The sequence below is a fragment of the Mobula birostris genome, chromosome 2, assembly GCF_030028105.1.
Source record: "Mobula birostris isolate sMobBir1 chromosome 2, sMobBir1.hap1, whole genome shotgun sequence".
NCBI classification, from domain to species: Eukaryota; Metazoa; Chordata; class Chondrichthyes; order Myliobatiformes; family Myliobatidae; genus Mobula; species Mobula birostris.
In genome coordinates this window covers 118769670-118795301 of record NC_092371.1, presented here as the reverse complement: position 1 = coordinate 118795301, position 25632 = coordinate 118769670, and the positions used below count along the sequence as shown (strand labels likewise).

At 42.6% G+C, this 25632-nt stretch overlaps 1 protein-coding gene across 2 annotated transcripts in view; it reads right to left on the bottom strand.

Moving 5' to 3' along the window:
* The window catches only part of acoxl (acyl-CoA oxidase-like), a 396539-nt gene that overhangs the window by 37117 nt on the left and 333790 nt on the right, over positions 1 to 25632 (bottom strand). For both annotated transcript variants that reach the window (XM_072246892.1, XM_072246899.1), the window contains exon 17: positions 14882 to 14952. In XM_072246892.1, the coding sequence (XP_072102993.1) occupies positions 14882 to 14952 (71 nt within the window). The remainder of the gene's footprint in view (positions 1 to 14881; positions 14953 to 25632) is intronic.

Here is a 25632-nt window from a genome sequence, read left to right as displayed (position 1 = left end):
CTGCACCTATTGTCTATAAACCAGTTTGGTTTTCCAGCACTTCCCTAAACTCAGCTCAGATGATGGTGTACATACTAGATCACAGGTTTAGAGTATTCTGACACACTTTGAAACACTTTTCCAAAATACAAATCCCTCCTTCTCTCTACCGCAGGATTTGACTGCCATTGTACACAACAGACTGCACAGTGTGCGACCAGTAATGTTGCTGCTTCACAGCTTCAGATAACTGGGCTCAATCCTGACTTCACTGTGACCGTGCAGGCTTCCTCTGGGTGCTCTGGGTTCCTCCCACATCCTGAAGGTGAATGAGTTAGGAGGTTAAATGGACACTGAAAATTGCCCAGAGTTTAGGCAAGTGGATGGAATTGGAGGTTGGCAGCTCATGGGAATGTAGAGATAATTAATGGGATTGGTGAAGGATTAGTGTAAATAGGTATTCAATAATTGGCACAGATTTGGTACGCCAAGGATGGGCTGCTGAGGCTTTATAAGACATCAGTTAGACTGTATTTAGAATATTATTGGTAATTTTGGGCCCAATCTAAGGAAGGGTGTGCTGGATCCGGACAGGGTCTTGGGGTTGGGGGTCCTCGGAACGTTCAAGTCTACAGCAAGTGGTGAATACAGCCCTGTCCATCACAGGCAAAACTGTCCCCACCATTGAGCATATTTACAAAGAGCACTGCCACAAGAAAGCAGCATCCACCACCCAGGCTATGCCCGCCTTTCACTACAATCATCGGGGAGGCACAGGTGCCTTAGGTTCTACTGCACCGGATTCAAGAACAGGTATTACCCTACAAGCATCAGGCTCTTGAACTGGTGTGACCAACTACACTCTCCGCAACTGATATGAGAACCTACAGACTCAATTTCAAGGAAATTATAAATGCCTGCGAGAAAATGAATCTCAAGGTGACATATACATACTTTGATAATAAACATCTTTTGACTTTAACATAAGACTGATACTAAGAATGAAAGGCTCAACATGAAGAATATTTGATGTCTCTGTGCCAGTACTCAATGGAGTTTAGAAGGATAACGGTGGTTGGAATTGAAACCTATCAGATATTGAAGGGCCTGGATGGATTGGATATGGAGAGGATGTTTTCATTATAGTTTTTTCAGTGACAGAACAACACATTCTATCAACCTGTATACATATCGAATCTTGTTTTTTTTCCAGAAAATATATTGCAGATTGCAATTGGCATGATCAACTGCCTTATGGATCTTCTTGTGCTGAACTTTGACCTACGCCTTGAATGTGTTGATTCCAAATTGAGAGCAATTTTACAGTGGACAGCAGCTTCAGAACTTGGCTTTCCAATGACTTACTTCAGAAAATCTCAGGAAAAAAAGTTCAAAAGGTAATTCCCTTTTTCATCACTTCTTATTATTATTGCCTGTCACTTACGGTGATAATTATCACTCCAAAATTCAAAGTAAATTTATTATCAAAGTACATATATGTCACCCCATATAATCCTCAGATTCATTTTCTTGCCGACATACTCAATAAATCCATAATAGAATAATACCCACAATAGAATCAATGAAAGACTGCTCCAACTTGGGCATTCAGCCAGTGTGCAAAAAAAACAACAAACTGGGCAAATACAAAAAGAAAGCAAAAATAAATAAATAAATAAGCAACAAATATCGAGAACATAAGATGAAGAATCCTTGAAGGTGAGTCCGTAGGTTGTGGGAACATACCAATGATTGAGCAAGTGATGTTGAGTGAAGTTACCCCCTTTGGTTCAAGAGCCTGATGATTAACTGTTCCTGAACCTGGTGACGTGGGTCCTGAGGCTCCTGTAGCTTCTTCCTGATGGCAGCAGCAAGAGCACGTCCTGAGAAGTGGGGGTCCTTGATGATGGATGCTGCTTTCCTGTGACAACACTTCGTGCAGATGTGCTCAGTGGTGGGGAGGCCTTTACCTGTGATGGAATGGGTCATATCCACTACGTTTTTTGGAAGATTTTCCATTCAAGGGCATTGGTAACACTGAGGAATAACAACATTGACAAATTTAAAGTTGCTGGCCCTCGCCGCCTCTGATTCTCTGATGACGACTGGCTCCTGGACTCTGGTTTCCTCCTCCTGAAGTCAATAATCAGTTCCTCGGTCCATGCTCAGGATCATTGAGTAAGAGGTTATTGTTGTGGCACCACTCAGCCAGATTTTCAATCTCCCTCCTATATGATTCATCACCACCTTTGATTCGGTCTACGACAATGGTGTCGTCAGCAAATTTGAATATGGCATTGAAGCTGTGCTTAGACACATAGTCATAAGTGTAAAGCGAGTAGAACAGGGGGATAAGCATGCAGCCTTGTGGTGCACCTGTGCTAATGGATATCATGGAAAAGATGTTGTTGCCAATCCGAACTGACGGGGTCTGCAAGTGAGGAAGTTGAGGATCCTATAGCACAAGGAAGTATTGAAGCTTATTGATTAGTTTTGAGGAGACGTTGGTATTGAATGTTGAGCTATAGTCGATAAAGAACATCCTGATGTATGCAGCTTTACTGTCTAGATGTTCCAGGGTTGAGTAAAGAGCCAGTGAGATCACATTTGCTGTGGACCTTTTGGTGTGGTAGGCAAACTGGAGCGGATCCAAGTCACTCCTCAGGCAAGAGTTGATATGTTTCATTACCATCCTCTCACAACACTTCATCACTGTGGATGCAAGTCCTATTGAACATTCCAGCCAGTTGTCAGCACAGGTCTTTAGTACTTGGCCAGGTAGCGCGTCTGGGTCAAAGGCTTTTCATGGTTTCACCCTCCTGAAGGCTGCTCGCATGTTGGACTCAGGATCATAGGGGACTGTGGGTGTTTGTGATGGTTAAAGTGAGCAAAGAAAGCACTGAGCTCATCTGGAAGCAAAACCCTGTAGCACAGGCTAGGATCCAAGGGCACTGCCTCACAATAAAGGGGATTCCCTTTGGAACTGAAATGAGAAGGAATTTCTTCATCCAAAGGGTGGTGAATATGTGAAATTCGTTGCTGTAAACACCATGACGTTAAAGCAGAGATTGATAGGATCTTAATTGGTAGGAGGATTAAGGGTTATGGGGAAAAGGTAGAAGAATGGGGCTGAAAAAGATCAGACATGATTTAATGGTGGGGAAGGCTCCATAGGCAGAATTGTCTAATTCTGCTCTATATCTATACTCCTATGGCCTATTTCTATGCTGTATGATTTTGTAAGATTTCAGCTGTACATAATTATATATTTAATGTAATTTTTCCAAGGTACAAACCCTTTGTCTCTCTCCTACAGGACCCAAATGTTACTCAAATATCCCAGCCTCAACCTATGTCTTATTTTATTAGAAAGAAAATTGCGGGGGGAGGGGGGGGAGAACACCAAAATTTCTGGATGATAAACTATCATTGGGCTAGTTTCCAGTGCTATCTGACTTCAGTTTGGAGTTCCAGCGTCTACAGAATTCTGCTGATCTTTTATACTCCACACTACACAACTTGGGGCTCAACCAAAACTCTGCAGATCCTACTCACAAGTCCTGTATTTCCACCATTGTCAGTTTGCTTACGAGCCATTGGCTTTCAGTCTGGTGACGGCCTATCTGTAAATTCCTGCCAGCTGCAGCTCAGTTGGAAGAAATCTAGCCTCTGAAAGGGAAGGCTGTATCATTACCTCAGCACCATTTCCATGCTCCTTCAACTGCTTAAAAATCTTAGAAATTTATTGATCTCTTTGAATGGACCCAATGGCCGTGCCTCTGCTGTGTACTCGTTGTTCTACTCCTTGTTCTTTTCTCCTTCTTTGTAATTTCTTTTGTCATGCTTTTAAAAATTTCCCAACCCTCTGGGCTATCACTTAGTAACACAATATGCCTTTTCTTTCAATTTAATACCATCCTTTAGTTAGTTATGGATGGTGCATCTCTAGTAGAGTTCACTCAAATATAACTTTCCTGAGATTTATGAAATATCTCTCTCAATTTATATGTCACTGTTGATCTACCACTTTACACTTATATTTCCCCAGCCCTTTTTAGCTAATTTATCATTGTGATTTCCTTTTAGTTTAGGACTCTGATTTCAGACTCCCACCCACACTAAATTCCAACAACCACTCTTTCCTAGGGGATCCTTTACCTTGAAATCTTTAATTAATCTTTTCTTATTATAGTAAACCAGATCTAAATAGCCTGCTCCCTGGTTGGCTCCGTGATGTTTTGCTCTGAAACCATCCAAAATACACTGTATGAACTAGTTGTCAGCATCTCTGAAGATCTCTCCTGGGTCCAGAATATTGATGGAAGAAGGCTCGCCAGCAGTTATTAGGAGTATGAGGAGATCTGGTCTGTCACCAAAGACACTGGAAAATTTCTACAGATGTACTGAGCAGAGAATTCTAACTGGTTATATCACTGACTGGTTTGGACGGGCCACTGCACAGGATCAGGAAAAGCTGCAGAGGGTTGCAAACTCAGCCAGCTCTATCATGGGCACGAGCTCCCCAACCATCAGAAGTCTAAAGAAACATAGTCAATGTTTTATCAATGTTTTAGGAACAGCTGCTTCCAAATCTGCCATCAGATTTCTGAAAGGACCATGAACTGGCCCATGAACGCTATCCCACTATTTTTTCTCCTTTTTTGCATTACTTATTTATTTTTAATGTTTCTTATTGTAATTTATAGTATTTTATGTACTGCTGCTGTAAAACTTTGAAACTTTGAAACTTTGAAATTAAATTTCATGATATATGTCAGTGATATTAACCCTGATTCTTATTCCTTGCCAACTTGATTTGTCTTAATCTATGGCATGATAAAAATTGCCCAAGATTATTACAGCACTTTTCACAAATGCCACTAATGTTTCTTGTTTTATATTCTGTCCTACAGAGTAGCCACTGTTAGAGCTACTACACCAACTGGTAACCTTGCATCATTCCTATTCCTTTTCTGCAACCGCACTGATTCCGCATCTTCAACTGCTGAGCTAATATCATTCCTCATTGCTGAATAATCACATTAGATATCAACAGCCTCCTTCTTTCACCTATCCTTCCAAAATTCTGAGGGAATTCTGCCTTGTTGGAGTTACTCCTCTTCGAGTGCCTTCTCAGGCAAACATAACAAGCACCATGGCATTATTTCAAATATGCCCTGACAAACTGCTAACCCTCAATGTACAAATAAAACAGATTACATGATTCATTTGAATCACATTTGAGGTATCTTGCTGTATGCAAATTGTGTTTGCTACTTTGGAACAGTAACTACACTTCGAATGCGTTCTAGTAATCATAGATTGCTTAGGTATCCTCACCTCGTGAAAGTCAAATCTTCCTTATTTCTTCTTCGGAGTCTAATCCTTGAGTTCACATTCCAACGTGTCACCACTCCTTCCTAGCCCTGTAATATTCTCCACCATCCAAGAAATCAGTGCATTTCAATTTTGTCACCAACTTTCTACTCAAAGACATTTTTAAAGATCTATTCCTTTAACCAACTACCTTTAGCTCAGTTACCCTACCATCTCACGGTCTGGTGATAAACTGACACTCTTGAGAAACTTTACTTTATTAATCAGAATCAGAATCAGGTTTAATATCACCGGCCTATGTTGTGAAATTCGTTAACTTTGCAGCAACAGTACAATGCAGTACATGATAAAATAGAAAAAAAAAGTGAATTGCAGTAAATATATCGGATGGCAGAGGTGAAGAAGCTGCTCCTGAGTCACTGAGTGTGTGCCTTCAGGCTTCTGTACCTCCTTATTGTGGTAACAGTGAGAAGAGGACATGTCCTGGGTGGTGGGGGTCCTTAATAATGGACGCCGCATTTTTGAGGCACCGCTCCTTGAAGATGTCTTGGAAACTATAGAGGCTAGTATCCATGATGGAGCAGACTTATTTTATCACTCTCTGCAGCTAACTTTGATCCTGTGCAGTAGCCCCCACTCACCCCCATACCAGACGGTGATGCAGTCACTTAGAATGCTCTGCACAGTACAAATGTAGAAATTTTTGAGTGTTTTAGGTGACATACCAAATCTCCTCAAACTCTGAAATTTCCAATAATATTCTCAATACCAGTCATCCTTTAAGGGAATACCTCCTACTATCTGGATTGTTAGTTCCCTGAACATTATTATCCTGGCATTCTACCACACCTGGAAGCACTGTTTCAGATTTAGTTTCTCTATCCTATTATATGTTCCCTGTTGCAGCTTACATCCCATGTTACCACTGCATCAAGATGAACTTTATTGTATCTCCTTGTAGATCGAATGGTCTTTTATCATGTGGCTGCCTATGCCGTCTCTTTCTACAGCTGTGTATAAAATTAATGTTACCTTGTTCTGGCAGCATCAAGCTGCATCTGACAATGAGTTGCAGCAATGAATGAGTCACAGTCACCAGTCACTTCAGAGACTATTTGATGTCAGGCTTGTGGTCAGTGGCAGTATCAAGTTCTATGCAATTTAACCTTTGAAAGGCAAGCTCATAAAAGCAAACCAGTCAAAAGAAAACGGCAACCAAAGTCTAGGTAATTAACCTCTTATATCCTTGAAGCAATATGTTACGGTGAAAACAGATTTAAAATTGAACTCTTAAAAGTGAATCATGTATGAAAAAGAAAATACTTGCGGGACTGTGGAAAAATGGTGGGGAAAGAGATGGGTTAATAGGATAGTTTGTTACAAGGGCAGCAAAAACACATTGGACAAATGGCCACCTCTTGTGCTGACTACTCCTATGATTGTACCTGCTAAACTTCTCAGTATTGGAAAACTGATTCTGTTTTGCTCAGCATGAAATTATGAAAAACGCGTACAATTAATGTTTGCTCTTGCGAATGCAACTTATATGATGCTGTGTGTGTATGTGACACTGCTTCCAATTTTTCATAGCACCTGTGCATACACGTACATTCGCATTTACAACAGACTGGAACTTGACTTTGACTTTTTAGCAGTTGTATACAAACAAACATATCTTGACTATGTTAAAGAGCAACAGATGCTAAACGTTGGTTAGGGGTAAAGAGGGAAGCAGATTGAGATGGGACTGGTGCACTGTGAAGAAGGTGGTGAAGGTCTAACCAGAGTTGGCATGCAAGCCATGATACTAACCACTGGGTCTAAAGCAGAGCCAATCTCAGTGAAGACCAGAGTCCAGAAAATCTGTGTCATTAACCCAACATTTTTTTTAGCCTTTTTTACCTCACCTCCAACAAACCCAATGGAGGAAATTGGGGACGATACTGACATACCTCGAGGTCATGCACAGATGCCCAGCACAAACAGTGGAAGGAGAGCACCAGCACACAAACTACACAGCCACCCACTCCAGCAGCCACCTCAGCCCCAGTTCAGTTCCCAAGGGTAAATATCACCAATTAATTGTCCTGGTCCAGCCACTTGGACGCTGCAGCCAGAAAAGCACACCAGCACTTCAAATTCCTCAGTAGGCCAAGGAAATTCAGCTTGTCCCTGATGACTCATACCAATTTTCATAGATGCACCATAGAAAGCATCCTACCCAGATTTTCACAGTACGGTATATGGTATGGCAACAGCCCTACCCAAGACCACAGGAAACTGTAGACAGTTGCAGACACAGCTCAGTACATAATGCAAACCAGCATCCCCGCCCCCCCCCCCCAAAATGACACTTCCCGCTGACTTGGGAATGCAGCCAACATAATTAAAGACTCCTCCCACTCCAGAAGTTGGGCAGAAGATACAGAAGACAGAGGTCACGCATCACCAGGCTGAAGGTCAGGCTCTTTTCCACTGCATAATCAGACATTTGAACGGACTTCTTATGCACTAAACTCTTCACCTCTCAATTTACATTGTCATCACCCTTATACCCTATCCGCCTATCTCCACTATATGTTCTCTGAACTGCAACACTTAAGTTCTGCATTCTGCATTTCTTTTTCCTTTTGTACTTATGTATGGAATGATCTGTCTAAATAGCATGCAAAACAAAAACTTGTCACTGTACTCCAGTACATGCAACAATCATAAACCAACTACCAATTTTGTGATGACTGATTAGGCTCCAGAGAATTGGAGAGAAAGAAAGGGATCCTTGAAACCAAGAACGAGAAAGGAAATCCAAAGGAACACACACAAAATGCTGGAGGAACTCCACAGGCTGGGCAGCATCTATGGGGAAGAATAAACAGTCAATTTTTCAGGCCGAGACCTCTCATCAGGACTAGAAAGGAAGGGGGAAAATCAGAGTAAGAAGGTAAGGGGAGGGGGTGTCAGAGGGCAGCAGAGGTCAGAGAAAGGGAGCAATGAGAGAGGGTTTCTGTGGTAAACCATGTATATAAGTTGTAACTGAGTTACCTGTCTGGACATGCCTGGACAAGCCCCTCCGCTGACTGCTCCTGTGGCTCCTCCCACAGACCCCTGAATAAAGGCGATTGTGTCACTGCTCCTCCCTCAGTCCAGGACAGATATTCAGCATGGACGTGGGTCCATTTTACTGTTAATAAAAGCCTTTCAGTATTTACTCTACTTCCAGTCTTTTGGAGTAATTGATAGTGCATCAGTTTCACTGAACTCCTGTGGAAGGGAAGATTTAAACTTCTTCGGGGTAGGCATCGCTCTCACCACCTTCTTTTCCCCTCCCCTTCCTTTCCAGCCCTGATCTTGGTCTTGGCCCGAAACGCCAACTAGACCATAAGCAGAATTAGGCTATTTGGCCCATCGAATCTGCTCTGCCATTCCTTTGTGGCTGACTAATGACCCCTCTCAACCCCATTCTCCTGCCTTCTCCCATAACCTTTGACACCCTGACTAATTAAGAACCTACCAGCCTCTGCTTTAAATACATCCAATGACACAGCCACCACAGCTGTCAGTGGCAATGAATTCCACAGATTCACAAACCTCTGACTAAAGAAATTCCTTCTTATCTCTGTTCTAAAGGGATATTCTGAGGCTGTGCCCTCTGATCCTAGACTTCCTCACTCTAGGAAACATTCTCTCTACGTCTACTCTACCTAGACTTTTTAATATTTGCTAAGGTTTCAATAACATTCCCCCCTCATTCTTCTAAACTCCAGCAAATACAGGCCTGGAGCTGTCAAATGCTCCTCAAACATTAATTAACCGAGTCATTCCAGGGATCAGTCTCATTCAGTAAGATGGCGCTGTGCTTGCTCACAGTGTCTACTCTGGGTCCAAACAAAGGTGTAATTGTTCAACCTTTATGTCTTTTTTATGATTTCTAGACCCTGTTGGACATTGGTAATGTAGAATACTGCGAGTTTGATTCACTGGTTCGTTTGTGAGACCGACAATGAGAGAGCTGCATGGCCTCCATTGTCGCGTGGACACGGCCCTCATGCCGCGTGGTCGCCTGCTGCGGCCGCCCAGGGAAGGAGATGCCGGAACTGGCTGTGTGCTGATGGATTCCGCACTGAGTTGGGGCCTGGCCTCCCCCAGCAGTGCTGCCCTTTAGCATTCACGCGGTGAAAGACAAGATGGATTGCGTTCATCTGTGGCTGCATTTGCATGAGATGAGGAACTGCTGCAGGCTTGTTCTTGCAGAAACATGGCTCCAGGACATCAATCTACAGGCCATGACACTCAGGGATTCAGACTAAATTACTAGTTTAATTCTTTTTGTAACTGTATATTTTTCATTATGTGCTTTATTTTGTTTATGTAACTTTACGTGCTGTATGACAGTTGGTACTTCTTGTTTTGCATCTTGGCCCTAGAGGAATGATGTTTTGTTTGTCTGTATTCATTTGTATGGTTGAATGAGAATTAAACTTGAAGCTGAACCTGGACTTGAATGTCCCATGGACCCTCACCAATGCCAGCACAGCTGGAGCTCAGTATTGGAGATTACACCCATATATCACCACGGCTCTCTGATGCTGCATCTGATCACATTCTGCCTTGATGTGAGATGAATCTCACATTTCAGCAAATTTAGAGCAGACATTGACGAGTTCTGGAAGCAAGTGGTTTTGAGAACACGGGCACATCCCTCCCACCTTCGAAGGCATCTACTTGAGGTGCTGCCTCAGGAAGGCAGCATCTACCATCAAAAATCCCCACCACACAGCCCGAACCACCTACTCACAGTTACCATTGAGCAGTAAACACAGAATGCTGAAGTCCCACATCATCAGGTTCAAGAACAGCTACTTCCCTTCAACCATTCAATTCTTGAACCAACCTGCACAACCCTCATCACTAACTCAGTATAGCAACACTATAAACTCCTACTATAACCACCACGATGGACTATTTTTGTTCTGATTGTGTTCTTATGAAGATTTTGTGTAATATATTGTTTGTTTTAGTTTTTCTTACGGATGCTGCTTATCTGATGCTTTGTGCCTGCGATGCTAAGTTTTTCATTGCACCTGTGCATTTGACAATAAACTCGACTTTGATTGATGCCCCGCACAGGTCTTAGTGAGCAGGCATCACTCTAAAACACAGGAAAATGTGCACAGGGAAACATCAAGATATAGTTTGCTGGGTGCTGACTAATCCAATCTCATCTCTCCACACAATCCACGTCCTGCCATTTCATGCACATTCCTGTGCCCATCCAGGAGCCTCTTCAATGCCTCATCATATTTGCCTCCACCACAAGGCTTGGCAACACATTCTTGGCACAAGGGAAGTATATCCTCAGCATAGCCGTGTTCCCCCACCCCCACAGGATTGTTTACTCTCTTCCATAGATGCTGCCTGGGTTGCTGAGGGCCTCCAGCATTTTGTGTGTGCTGCTTGATCCCAAGGGACTGCTTCAAAAGAAAAAGGAAATAGTGCAGACTATGCTTATCTGTCCTTCCTAGCAATACAAAAGCAAAGTGCAAGTATAAAATGAAAACTGGGTGCACATGTATGAAGGTCAGCTGCATCTGTGGGCAGATAAACAGTTAATATTTCTGGTCCAATGACCTTTATCTTGAGTTATAACAAAAGGCCATTAACCTGAACAGCTTAACTTTGCTTCCCCCCCACCACAGATGCTAAATTGCTAAGCAATCCCCAGCATTTAGTAGTCTTATTCCAACTTTCTTGTAATGTAAATGTGATATGTAATGCACTTTGTGCAAAACAGGGCAACAAAAAAACAAACTCCATTAAAGATTTTTTTTTACCAACCTAGGCCCCTTCTACCATGTGGTAAGATGAAGGACTGGCTCTTGGAAATGTACGATGCTTTAGAGCAACTGACTTTGAGGTTACCTCACTGGATGGAATCAGGAGGTTTCATACATTGGATATCAGGTCAGCCAGTTGGGGCTCAGAAAGGAGATATTTCTTCAGACAAGGGATTGTAACTCTTCTTTTCCAGGGATTGCTGCTTTCAGCTGTTGGGACTTTTCAATGCTGAAACTAAAACATCTTTTAAACACTACAGGGATCGGGAAATTCGGAAATCGGGCCCTTATCAATTCCTGTCTGCTATTGGTCAGGACAAACAGACTGCCAAATCTTGTGACCTCACTACTTTTTAAAGTCCTATTTTCCAACATTTGCCAAATTCCCAACTATCAGTTTATCTAAATTTGTCATCATCATTATGTGCCATGCTGTATGACATGGGCGATCATGGTCTTTTGACCATGGTTGTTCTTGGCAATTTTTTTTGACAGCAGTAGTTTGCCATTGGCTTCTTCTAGGCAGTGTCTTACAAGACGGACAATCCCGGCCATTATCAATACTCTTCAGAGACTGTCTGCGGGGCATCAGTGGTTGGTTAACCAGGATTTGTGATATGTACCAGCTGCTCATACGACCATCCACCACCTGCTTCCATGGCTTTACGTGACCCTGAGCGTGAGGCTAAGCAGGTGCTACACCTTGCCCAAGGGTGACCTGCAGGCTAGCGGAGGGAAGGCGTGCCTTACACCTCTTTTAGTAGATTCATATCTCCAGTTTGCCACCCACGTTTAATAATCTAAATGACTAAATTTAAAAGAATGGCTTGAAGTGGAATTTAGCAACAGGAGTACAGTATAATGGGAATAAAGAAAATGGCAACCTCTCATTCCACAGCAAAGATTAGCACTGAATGGAAATCAGTGAAACAAATTCTCTGTGGCACAATCCCGTTTCCTGCATTCACAGTTCTTCCATGAAACTAAAGTTTTAAATGGAAATCTTAACCAGCTTTCATCGTGCTGACAAGAAGCTAACCGTTCAAGAGAGTTTGAAATTGACCAACAAGAATTTTAACACCAAAGGCAAATTAGGCTTTCAAGTTCACTCAGTCAATTTCAAAATCTGTCCACATTCTCAATAGCGACCGTGAGGGAAAGCCGAACAGTTATAATGCAGCCTGCAGATATTAGCTGGAGTCTAGAACAGACAGCAAATGCGTTAACAGTACAAAACTCTGCAATAAATGTAAATCTGATGTCATTTTCCTTCCTTTCCTCTTTTCCCACAATCAAACTATGTTCATGGCAATAGTGAAATCCACTCATTGAAATCAAGCATCCTACTTTGCTTCTCTTATTTAGAGATACAGTACTGCATCTCTTCCAACCCATGAGCCCATGCTGCCAAACCCATGTGACCAGTTAACCAACTAACTTGCACATCTTTGGAATATGGGAGGAAACCAAAGTGCCCGAGGAAACCTACACAGTCACAGGGAGATCGTACAAACTCCTTACAGACAGTGGCAGAATTGAACCCTCAGGGGGTTAATGTTGGGTATACTATTTGTATGTGTTGCATTGAAGTCTTCCCACACTACCAGCTTCTGTGAAACAATTAGGTGGGACTTGCCTTTAGAACATTGTGCACCAATCGTTCCAGTATCTGATGGGGAAATACTCATTAAATGGCAAGCTGCCATTTAATTCTCAAGCTGGTACTGAGTCACCTTTTGGTGGAAATTCTTCTCCGTTGCTGAGATTGAAGGAACATCGCCAAGTCAAGATAATGAGGAGAAAATGCAGATGGATGTGGAGTCATCAAATTCTGCTGCATGGAAACAGGCCTTTTGGCCCAAACACCTCCACGCCAACCGAGCTAATCCCACTTGCCTGCATTTGGCCCATATCCCTCTAAACCTACTCTGTCCTTGTACTTTCCAAGTAAGTGTCTCTTAAGTACTACAATTGTACCTGCCTCTATCACTTCCTCTGGCAGCTTGTTCCAGATACCCACCATGCTCTGTGTGAGAATCTTGCCCCTCGGCTCCCTTTTAAATCAATCCAACTATATTTATCATCAAAGAACGTATAAATTATACAACCTTGAGATGTGTCTGCTTACAGGCAGCCACAAAGCAAGAAACCCGAAAGAACCCAATTTAAAAAAAATAAAAACCAACACCCAACGCGCAGAGAAAGAGGAAAAAAACACATATCATGCCAAAACAATAGAAGCAAGCAACAACATTCCGAACCAAATTGAGCCCTTAGATCGGAATCCACGGAGCAGGCCCAAGCCTCAGTCTCAGTTCATTATATTAGTGCGGTAAATTGCCGCGAGCTCACAGGCACGAATTGTGGCAGCCTCGGCATCTCAGAGTGAGGAGTAAACATTGCAGGAGAGTGAGCGAAATCGACACGATTCTCGCCTCTAATCTTGACACCGTGCCTTTCCAGGCTACCTGGACCGGTGTTTAACTTGTCCAAACAGCGGATCACACCGTGCATTAGGACTGCTCCTGGCCTGGACCATGCCACTCAGCGACCCACTCTGGGCCTAAACCTCGTCGCCTCTCCAAATCGGCCCAGCGCTGAGAGCCGTCCAACCTTGCACCCGGGTTAGTTGCTGGACGGGCATCAAAACTCCTCTGCCTCGACTCTCCTCTCCGAATCACCCACTCCAACTCCACCTGCGACCGATTTTTCAATGCACCAGCATGGCTCATCCCTCGAATTCACTTCACCTTCGCTCACTCCTTCATTGTTTGCGGTGATAGCTTACCTCAATTTACTTCAGAAAAGGTGCCATTAATAATGTTTTTAGTCACATTTCTTGCCTTTTGAACTACCAGTGAGCTGTCACTTGGCTTCAGCAGCACCATCTTAAACTGAAAGTATCCTCTCTTTAAACCGTCCTCCTCTCACTTTAAAATCTATGTCCTCTAGTTTTAGACTGTCCTAAACGGGGAAAAAGACTGTGACCATCCACCTAATCTACACCCCTCATCATGCTATAAATTTCTGTAAGGTCCCCACTCAGCCTCCTATGCTCAGGAAAAAGGACCCCAGCCTGTCCAGTTTCTCCTTATAGCTCCTCTCCGGCCCCATGTCTCATTTCATCCTGCCACCCTATCTGATGGTGACCACTGTCTAATGGTTACCCATCTACGTTCCGTCAAACCTCTACGGGAGCCAGGTGGGGAGCTGGAGGCTCGGGCTGGGGGTGAGGGGAGAGGGGCCTGAAGAGAGAATACTTTGCATTGCTGAGCAAGCACGGTTTATTTTGTCTCAGCCAACAAATTCTGGCATAAAACAAGTGCAGCTTTAACTTCTCTTGTGCTTCAATCCTGATAAGCCAGGTTTGCTCAGTAATTAGGCATCCCCTCAGCAAACCAGCTCAGATAAGTTTGCTTAAATAAGTGCTGTTGATAGATAGGGTTGAGTTGAGCTAATTGAATTCTATTTAAAACTGAAATAAATTCCAACTAACACTCAACACCCACTTTCCTGTCAGCCTTGCAAATAGGTTCCAGCTCTTAGCCAAGTGGCAGCAAGGGTGGTTGATATTATGCAGCCCACCTACTCAGTGATGATATTTGTGTCCCTCCCTGCTCAGTTATAAGCAGCTGAAAAGATGAGTAATGGACAGCAGTGATAAGCACATTGCATCCAATGTACCACTGGAGGGAGAGGGGGTGGGGGAAGATTTCAATTTATAATCTCACCTTCTTCAGTAAAGCTTGGTCTTCAGGGTCTGGACATTCTTCCACTGCTTTCCAGAACTGGTCTAATGTCACTGCAACCAAGCAAAAAAAAGATGAAAGAGTTTCATATCTTTGGGATTTTTTTTTTCTTTTTTTTTCCCCGAGATCCTGTAATTGACGGTGTTTGCAGCCTGGTCTAGCTGTAAACTTCACTCAAGCCTCTCTCTCTAACACTTTCAATTACCTGCCTAAACTTCCTCACAGCATAAAGAAATCCAATCCTTTCTATTTCCGATCTTCTCTATTTCCACTTCCCCTCTCCCCAGTTCTTCGGGAGATATTCTTCTCCTTGTATTTTATGTATGTTATCTACTATCCCTACCATCCATCGGGGATATTTGTCAGGAGGGCGGCATACACAGGGCACTTAGAATTATGTACTACGGATCCCAACCATCCAATCAGCCTCTTCATTGACTTCCTACCATTAGGCAGGAGACTATGTTGTATAAAAGCAAAAACAGTCAGGATGAGAAACAGTTTCTTCCCCCAGGCCATTAGACTTCTGAACTCCCTGCCACATCGCATTCGAAATATCACTGGTTAATCTGTACCGTACCTTACAATATTTAACATTAGTGCACTTAAGTTTGTTATTTATGTGTGAATCATCTGTAGATTTTATCCTTACCTTCCTATGTTATCGTGTGTTATGTGTACTACTGTGCTTTACACCCTGATCCAAAGAAATGTCTTGTTTCTATATACATCATATGGTTAAATGCAATATATATGTATATCATTAAATGACAATAAACTTAACTTTCAGAGGATGAGGAAGGCACCTTGGAAAGAGGGAGCTCCAGTTGTGCAGCACACTCTCAGCACTGCACCGAAATGGCCCCATCTGTCCTTTCAGGTGGACAGGAAAGAAGTAAGCAAGTCTCTGTTCAATAATGAGCTTGTTTACCAATGTCACTGCAAAAATGCCAAGCAGATAATTATCTCACTGTTCTCTGTGGGACTTTGCTGTGTACATAAGTTGGTGCCATACTTTCCTACATTGCAACAGTTGCTGCACTTGAGAACACTTGAATAGCTGTGAAGTGTTTTGGCATGTCAGTTATCATGAAGCAATATCTAAAAGTAGGTTATTGATTTTTTTGTTCTGTTCTAGTTAGGATGGAAAGTTAACAGCACAGTTGAGATTCTTCTGGATGTCAATGCTCAGGAGTGTTTCCGCTGAAATGTATTTCCCATTTTGTTGAATTTTTTAATGACAATGATTGGCTGGACGAACTTTGCCAATGTTTTGTGGAATAAAGTTACGCAGTTTGGGATATAAAAAAAATACACAGCAATCACAAACTGGTTGCTGAACTTCACTGAAGTTACACCCAACATTGAATTAGCAGGCTGAAGCAGAATTACACCCAGCTCTTGAACATGTGCATTGTCCTATTTAGCTGCAATTGATTAATCCCATGGAAAAGTTTAATTTTTAATCCAAGCACTATTACACAAAATCTAAAATTCTGAAATCTAAATATCTGACATTTTATTGTATGCAAACATTTATGTTTATACTAAATTTGAAAGAAAAGCAGAACTACTGTTGCATGCAAATGCACATTTTTAAAGCTTTTTTTTACTTGTGTGGGTGGCTAAAAGGAGAGAAAAGGTTATCTGCTACCTACAGAAAATTGTGACAGACAATACTGTCTGACCCACATCATTTAAATTTGTTAGGAACTTAATGTAAGCTGTTCATGCTTTTTTAAAATGATTTTAGCACTCACAGATCAACCCACTGTAGATTGGATAGTGCTTACAATGAACATATATTGAGTAAGCCTAAGGTAGTGACAATATCCTTATATTGGATGGTGCTGTACCAGCTATCCACTTACTTTAAAAACTTTGTGGTGAAACACTTTTGAGCACAAGTCAGTAGGACAGGCTTGCACCAAATGTCCTGGAGGCCTTGTTGGCTCTTGTGGGATAGTTCCATCAGTCATTTGGCAGAATGTCCCATCTGGAGCATTCTAAAATAAGCACCCTGACCTCACTTGGGGTAGCGGTCAGAATGGCCCTCTCTGTCGGATCTTTCTTGAGGAGCCAAAGTCTTAGTCCCACCACACACTGCCTTCTAAGTGGCTGTGGTGTGGATGAAATGGTCACCACCTCCTTGTGGACTGTGTGTTTGCCACGATGGTCTGGAAAGAGATGCAGTGGTATTTAAGGTTCATCCAGAGCAACTGTGTAACACGAGACTCCGATCTGAGTGGCTCCTGAGGACACACACTGCTGCTGGAGGGTCACAAATGCGGTGAAAGTCGCACTTTGATCTGCCTGAAATGGTTGGTCTGCAAGTGAAGATGCCAGCAAGTGATTGCTGCCAATTAGAAGAAAAAATCCAAAGCTCGGGGTTACATGGTGAATAATGCAATGAAACTCAGTGTCACCTTTGCAAAGGCAACAAACATTCTGTATTCTTGCTGGCACTGGACACAGAAGAAATGAGGCAGAGTAACAGCTTCTCAAACTTTTCACAAATACAATGTTTAATGGACACTTGGATGTATTGTAAATAAATGTATTGGTTTGCTTGGTATTGTGAATGAAGATGATCAAAGGTCCAAAATGTAGCACTGTTTTTGGAAAACATTATTATTATATTGTCATGCACTGTACGTTGCATCACTGACATTTGCATCAATGCCTGTGGTTCCCCGCCTGACGGCAATTTTGAAACGTAGTGTAGAATGCTCTTCAGTACTTTTGAAAATGTAACAGGACCTTTGAAGACAAAATTATTCTTTTCTGCTGGGGATCTTTTACTTTGATCTATGTAAGCAGGAGCTTAATATATTGTACAACACCTTAAATAACCATCTATGGAATTAATTCTTTAAATTTAAATTTTCACCAGTTGTCTCTGTGTTACCTTTGGAAAGGAATTTAACTTGATTAACATCTGAAAGTAAGAACTGATTACTTTCAGATGATTACTTTCACAATATTTCTCTATCTTTGATTATGCAGACTGAATATTAACCATGCTCAGATGATATCATCCTTGAGTCTATTTGACAAGGTGGAGTGGGAGGTAATGCTGGTGTTAACTTGCATAGTTAAATCATGTATTAATGTTACATGCAGAGAGGGAAAAGCAATAACAAAATGCAGAATAAAGTGTTACAGAGAAAATACAGTGAAAATAACATAATTAGTAATTCTTAGAGACACAGAATTTAGATTTAAAGGAGAATATTTATAATGGAAGTTATGAGACTAGGCAGTTTAAATGATTTGGCACAGACTAGATGGGCTGAATAGACTATTTCTGTGCTGTAGTTTTTAATTAACTATGAATGTTTATCAGTAGATTTGCAGAGAGCAGCTTGCATCGAAACTGCTAAAGGTGATGAAATAACAATGAAGTTAATAACTTGCATTGTAATTCACATGGAAATCAAACATCCATTTCAACATTCCAGTATGGTGCAACTAGAAAAGCTGCTGCCGTAGGGTTTCAGCAATCCATGGTTAATCCTATCCTGTGGTGCTGTCTGTGTGGAGTGTGCACATTCTCCTGCGTGACTGTGTGGGTTTCCTGTACGTGCTCTGGTTTCATAGTGAGATACCGCACAGGAACCGGCCCTTCGGCCTACTGAATCGACACCCACCATCAAGCACCCACTTACACTAATCCTACATCAAATCTACTTTTTTTTTTAATCCTTCCCAAACATTTATCAACTTCCCTCAGTTTCTACTGCTCGCCTGCACATCCGGGTGGGCAACTTATACTGGCCGATTAACCAACCAACTTGCACATCTTTGGGATGTGGGAGGAAAGTGAAGAGACTGGAGGAAACCCACGATGTGTGTGTGTGTGTGTGTGTGTGTATTGGGAGGTTAACTGACTACTGTAAGTTTGTCCTCTTGTGTGGATGAGTGGTAGAATACGGGAGGGGGCGGTGCAGGGTGCAGTCTTTGAAGGGAATGTGTGGAGAATAAGACGGTCTAGAGCAGTATTTGTATATGTTGGGGTGTCTGATGGTCAGCATGGACTCAGTGGTTCCATGCTTTTACACTCTATGACTCGCACGTACAGTGTTACGTCGCAGTTGCTCGCATGAGTCGCCTTCTTAAGGGCGCCCCGGAAAATTATTTATGGAGACACAGTGTGGAATAGTCCCTTCCAGCCCTTAGAGCCACACCACCCAGGAATCTCTGATCATGGGACAATTTACAATGACCAATTAACCTATCAACTGGACTGCGGGAGGAAACCGGAGCACCTGGAGGAAACCCACGCGGTCACAAGGAGAACGTACAAACTCCTTGCAGGCGGCAGTGGGAATTGAACCCCAGTCTGCCTGTACTGTAAGGCGTTGTGCTAACCACTAGGCTACCATGCTACTGTATATTCACACCTATATTTCCTTGGGAGTTTGAGGAGAAATGGTATGTCACCAAAGACACTCACAAATTTCTACAGATGTACCATGGAAAGCTTTCCAACTGGCTGCATCACCATCTGGTATGGTGGGGAGGGGCACTGCACAGGATTGAAATAAAATGCAGAAAGTTATGAATTCAGTTAGCCCCATCATGAGCACTAGCCTCCCCAGCATCCCGGACAAGGAGTGATGCCTCAAAAAGGTGACATCCATCATTAAGGACCCCATCACCTAGATGCCCTCTTTTCATTGCTACCATCAGGAAGGAGGTACAGGAGCCTGAAGACACACACTCAGCAATTCGGAAACAGTTTCTTCCCCTCTGCCATCAGAAACATGAATGGACATTGAACCCCTGAACACCACCTCTACTTTTTTTTTGCACTACCTATGTAATTTAACTTTATACATTTTTTCTCACTGTAATTCACAGTTTTTACTATTATATATTGCCTCATAAATAATTTCACTACATATGCCAGTGATATTAAACCTGATTCTGATATTCAGAAACCAGGGAGCTGGTGTGTGAAATACCCTACTATTCAAAAGGCTTGCAATAGTAGTATCTTATGGGGGGGAGGGAGAACCAAGGTGGTATGTGGCTGAAATTTTAACACAGTAAGTAGCTAGGATTTGAAATGCACTGCTGGGAATTGGGGAGGGTGGGGCTGGTAGTAGGTCAGCTGTTGCTGTGGTAATGACGACACATTCATTCACAGAACTGGGAAAGCACTCAATAGGGAAAACAGATCCAGGCGTGCGGGGAGAAGCTGTGGAAGTAGGACTAGCAGATTTGCTCTTGCATTGAACTGAAATGGACTCAATGACCTGAGTAACCTTCCTATGTGCTACCTCCTTTCTTTGATTCTGTGGTTCACTGACAGAGTCACCACTGAAACACAGTGAATAGTATACCAAACCTATCTCACAGATACAGCTTAAACTTCACAGATGAGGTTGGGGGAGTCCAATTTCAAATGTAATTATTAGCAAATAGCCTTCAAATTATCTTTTAAATTGCAGTCTCATTCCCTTCCATTTTAATTATTGTGGGGAGTTAAAATATTTTATTATTCGTTGCCTTTTTCAACTCCCTTTCCAATCTTTTCTCTCCTTGTTCTGTATCTGAGCTGGCATAGAAGAGAGTGGTTGCCATCCAAATAATATAAGCTTATTTATGGGAAAGTTGCCAGGATTCGAGGGCCTGAGTTATAGGGAGAGGCTGGCAGGCTACAGCCTTATTCCTTGGAGCGTAAGAGACTTTTTTGAGGTGTGACATCAGGAGCAGCAAAGATTGGAGGATCGTGCAGGCTTTTTACCCCGGGAAAGGGAACCAAAAACTACAGCACATTCGACTAAGGTGAGAGGGGAAAGATTTTAACAGTACCCAAGGAGGGAAAGATTTAAGCGGAACCCAAGGAGCAACTTCTTCACACAGAAGGCGATGTGTATATCCTTCTATATCTTTTCTATCCATATACTTATTCAAATGTCTCAAATGTTGTTATTGTACCTGCCTCAACTGCTTTCTCTAGCAGTTGAGGCAGGTACAATAACAACATTTGAGACATTTGAATAAGTATATGGATAGAAAAGATATAGAAGGATATGGGCCAAATGCAGGTAAACAGCACTGGTTTAGGTAGTAAACATAAAAAAGTCTGCAGATGCTGGAAATCCAGAGCAACACTCTCAAAATATTAGAGGAACTCAGCAAGTCAAGCAGCATCTATGGAAATGAATAAACAGTCGACTTTTTGGGCCAAGACCCTTCTTTGGGACACTTGGGTCAGCATGCAGGAACTGGGCCAAAACGCCTGTTTCCATGGTGTATGACTTTATCTGTTTTCCACTGAGGTTGGGTGAGACTACAACCAGAGGTCATGGGTTAAGGGTTAAGGATGAGAGATGAAAAGTTTAAAGGGAAAATGTCGGGAAACTTCCTTACTCAGAGGATATACGAACTGCCTGTGCAAATGGTGCATACAAGCTCGATTTCAACATTTCAGAGAAGTTTGGATAGGTACATGGATGGCAGGGATATGGAGGGCTATGGTCCCGATATAGTTTGAAGGGAGTAAGCAGTTTAAATGGCTTGGCACAAACTAGATGGGCCCAAGAGCCTGTTTCTGTGCTGTATTTTTCTATGACTCTATAAACGCTGAGCTGACACGAGGGTGTCTACTAACTTGACCCTTGCTATTCCTTTTGATCTCACATTTTCATAAGCAGTCCACCATAGGGCTTTCAAAGGAGAAGAATTTCTTTCCCCATATGAGGGTGGAGAGTCTTTGGAATTCTCCACCCAGCCCAGGGCTGTAGAGGTTTAACTGCTGAGTATATTCAAAGTGGACATCGATGGATCTTTTAGATTTTAAGTAATCAAGAGATGTGGAGTTAGCACTAGGAAGTAGTATTAAACTGAAGAACCAGCCACAGGGTCAATGAATGGTAAAGCAGAGGCAATGGGCTGAATGGTCAATTCCTGTTTCTGTTTCTTCTTTTCATATAAAAACAATAATCTTGAAATCTGCTTCAGACTCTCCTTTGCTCATTAATGATTCTTTATCATGCTTTATTATGTTCTCCCCGTAACCGTGTGGGTTTCCTCTGGGTGCTCCGGTTTCCTCCCACAGTCCAAAGTCGTACTGGTTGGTAGGTTAATTGGTCATTGTAAGCTGTCCTGTGATTAGGCCAGGGTTAAAGCAGGGGTTGCTGGGTGGCGGCGCGGCTCAAAGGGCCAGAAGAGCCTGCTCTGCGCTGTGTCTCAGTAAATAAATAAACCAACAGAAATCTGCTCTTCTACCCAGTCTGGGGTGCACAACTCCACAATTACCAATGTAATTCACCCTCCTCTCTCACCTCCATTCAGGGGAACTCAAGGGTAGACAATAAATGTTGGCACATCTACAACTCATAAATGAACTTTTGGAAAGCAGACCCAGGGTTTAACCCTGCTCCCTGGTGCTGCCTTTGTGGAGTTTGCACAATCTCCCTGCGGCCGCACCGGTTTCCTCTGAATGCACTGATTTCCTCCCACTTTGCAAAAGCATGCGGGTTGGCAGGTTGAATTGGCCACTCTGAATTGCCCCTACTGATAGAATCTCGAGGGAGCTGATGGGAATCTAGGGAGAATAAAATGAGATTAGTATTGCATGATTGTAAACGCATACTTGATGGTCAGCATAGACTCAGTGGGCCAAAGAGCCTTTTGTTGGTTTGTATACTTCATCGACATTTAAATGGCACATGTGAGTGATTGTTGAAAAGATGCATACCCAGGGCTAAGCTCTCGTGTAAAATCCCCATTGAAAGTCCCTGGGTAAATGAAATGTTGTAAATGATTGGTGCTATTCATTCAACAAAAAGATTAAAACCTGCTTCAGTGCTGAAGGAGGAAGGAGCATCTGATGAATACATTACATGTCCCTGTGTTGGTATACTACCGCAAGCTCTTGGCATTGAACTCATGGAAATATCTGTAAATTTCAACATCTTGAAAATTCAGCAAGCTTCTTTTCTCACTTCCCCAGTTCAGATGATGGGTCATTCACCTGAAGCATTAGGTCTATTTGTCTTCCCACGGTTGCTGCTGAGTTGTTATTTGTGATATCCTGCTCTGAAACCAAGGAGGCTAAGGGGAGGATCACTGAGGAGTATAAATGTGAAGAGTTTAGACAGAGTACATAGGAAGGACCTCTTTGCTGTAGAAGCAAGGTCACACATTTGAAGTAATTGGCAGAAGGTTTAGAGGGGAGATGCAGAAATAGACTATATTCTGCATTCTGTTACTGATTTTCTTTTCATATTATCTCAACATACTTAACACAGAATAATTTGTTTGATGGTCAGCAAACAAACCTTTTCACTGGACATGTGACAAGATTAAACTAATTACCATTAATTAGGGGTTAGAGTTTTAAACCCATTGGCTAAAAGTGTGGCAGAAGCAGAAAGCCACACCATAACTAAGAAGTACTTGGTTATGTGGCTCAGAATCAAAATCAGGTTTAATTCCACCAGCATATGCAGTGAAATTTGTTTGTCTTTGCAGCAACAGGACATGCAATACATAATAGGAAAAAACCATGAATTGCAGTAAATATATGTTAACTAGTTAAATTAAACAAGTGGTACAAAAATAGCAATAAAAAGTAGAGGTAGTGTTCATGGGTTCAATGTCCATTCTGAAATTGGATGGCAGAGAGGAAAGAAATTGTTCCTGAATCGTTGAGTGTGTGTCTTCAGGCCTCTGTATCTCCTTCCTGATGGTAGCAATGAGAACAGGGCATGGCTGGGTGATGGGGGTCCTTAATGATGGATGCCGTGATTTTGAGGCATTCCTCCTTGAAGATTCCTGGATACTATGGAGGCTAGTATCCATGATGGAGCTGACTAAGTTTACAACTTTCTGCAGTTTATTTCAATCTCCAGATCGAGGGGTCACAGTTTGAGGATAAAGGGGAAGCCTTTTAGGACCGAGATTAGGAAAAACTTCTTCACACAGAGAGTGGTGAATCTGTGGAATTCTCTGCCACAGGAAACAGTTGAGGCCAGTTCATTGGCTATATTTAAGAGGGAGTTAGATAAGGCCCTTGTGGCTAAAGGGATCAGGGGGTATGGGGGGAAGGCTGGTACAGGGTTCTGAGTTGGATGATCAGCCATGATCATACTGAATGGCGGTGCAGGCTCGAAGGGCCGAATGGCCTACTCCTGCACCTATTTTTCTATGTTTCTATGTTTGTGCAGTGACTCCCTCCCCCTCCCCCAACCCACCAGGCCACAACTAAATGGTGATGCAGCCAGCTAGAATGCTCTCCACGGTACATCAGTGGAAATTGGTGAGTGTCTTTGGTGACAAACCAAATCTCCTCAAACTCCTAATGAAATATAGCCAACATCTCGACTTCTTTGTAGCTGCATTGATATGTTAGGTCCATGTTACAGCCTCAGAGATATTGACAACACAGGAACTTGAAGAGTTGTAATTTATAGGATTATGGACCCACCATCAGAATCTGGGATTGGGCTCTTTCTCTACCAGTACAGACACTATGGACTGAATGGTTTCCTTCCATGTGTGAAGCTGCCCTCGATCCAGGACTTATATGCATCTACAGTCAGAAAGTGAGCAAGCAGCATCATTGTAGAGCCATCACGCCCTGGACATCACCTGTTCCAACTCCTTCCTTCTGGTAGGCGCTTTAGATCACTGTATGCCAGGACAAATAGGTACAAGAACAGTTTCTTTCCGTATGCCATCAGTCTTATGAACACTTGAATTTTAGTCTATTATAAACCAAGTCCACCTGTACATACACAGGTATACCTCATTGTATATAGTTCACGATTATTTGCACTATTGTTTTGTTTGCTTTTTGATTCTGTACAGCGAGAGCTCAGGGAAACCGGCATCAAATTCCCTGTATGTGTCCACATACTTAGCGATAATAAAGGATTCTGATTCTGATGTTGGAACACTTCCATTTCTGCTATCAATAATGAATCTCATCTGTACCCACTAAGAAGAAGTTTCATGCATTGACAGAATTTATAGAAGGGAGCCAGTAAGAAGGAAGGACTATGGGATACAAAACAACGATTAGCTGGAAGAACTCAGTGGACAAACAGCATCTGCAGAGGGAAAACATGTTAGCCTATGTTTTGGCTCAAGACCCTGCATCAGCAGTATGAGGGGTGGAGCAGAGGCTGGTAGGTGACAAGTGGAATCAGATGGGGAAGGGATAATGGGCAGATGGAACCAGGTGGGGGAGGGGGATGGGAACGGTCAACAATGGGAGAACAAAAAGGCTCTCGGCCCAAAATGTCGACTGCTATCCCTTTCCATAGATGCTGCCTAACCTGTTGAGTTCCTCCACCATTTTGTGTGTGTTGCGAGAAAACACAGTGGATAGGTCAGTGGGTGTGGGCACTGTGGATATCTTTATGGGCTTTGTGGACTCTCTGACGGTGGTGTCTGAAAAGAAGATGCTGTCCAAGTTGCATGCCATCTTGGACAATGTCACCCATCCACTACATAATATACTGGTTGGGCACAGGAGTACATTCAGCCAGAGACTTATTCCACCGAGATGCAGCACAGAGCGTCATAGGAAGTCATTCCTGCCTGTGGCCATCAAACTTCACAACTCCTCCCTTGGAGGGTCAGACACCCTGAGCCGATAGGCAGGTCCTGGACTTACTTCCTGGCATAATTTACATATTACTATTTAATTATTTATGGTTTTATTACTATTTAATTATTTATGGTGCAACTGTAACAAAAACCAATTTCCCCCT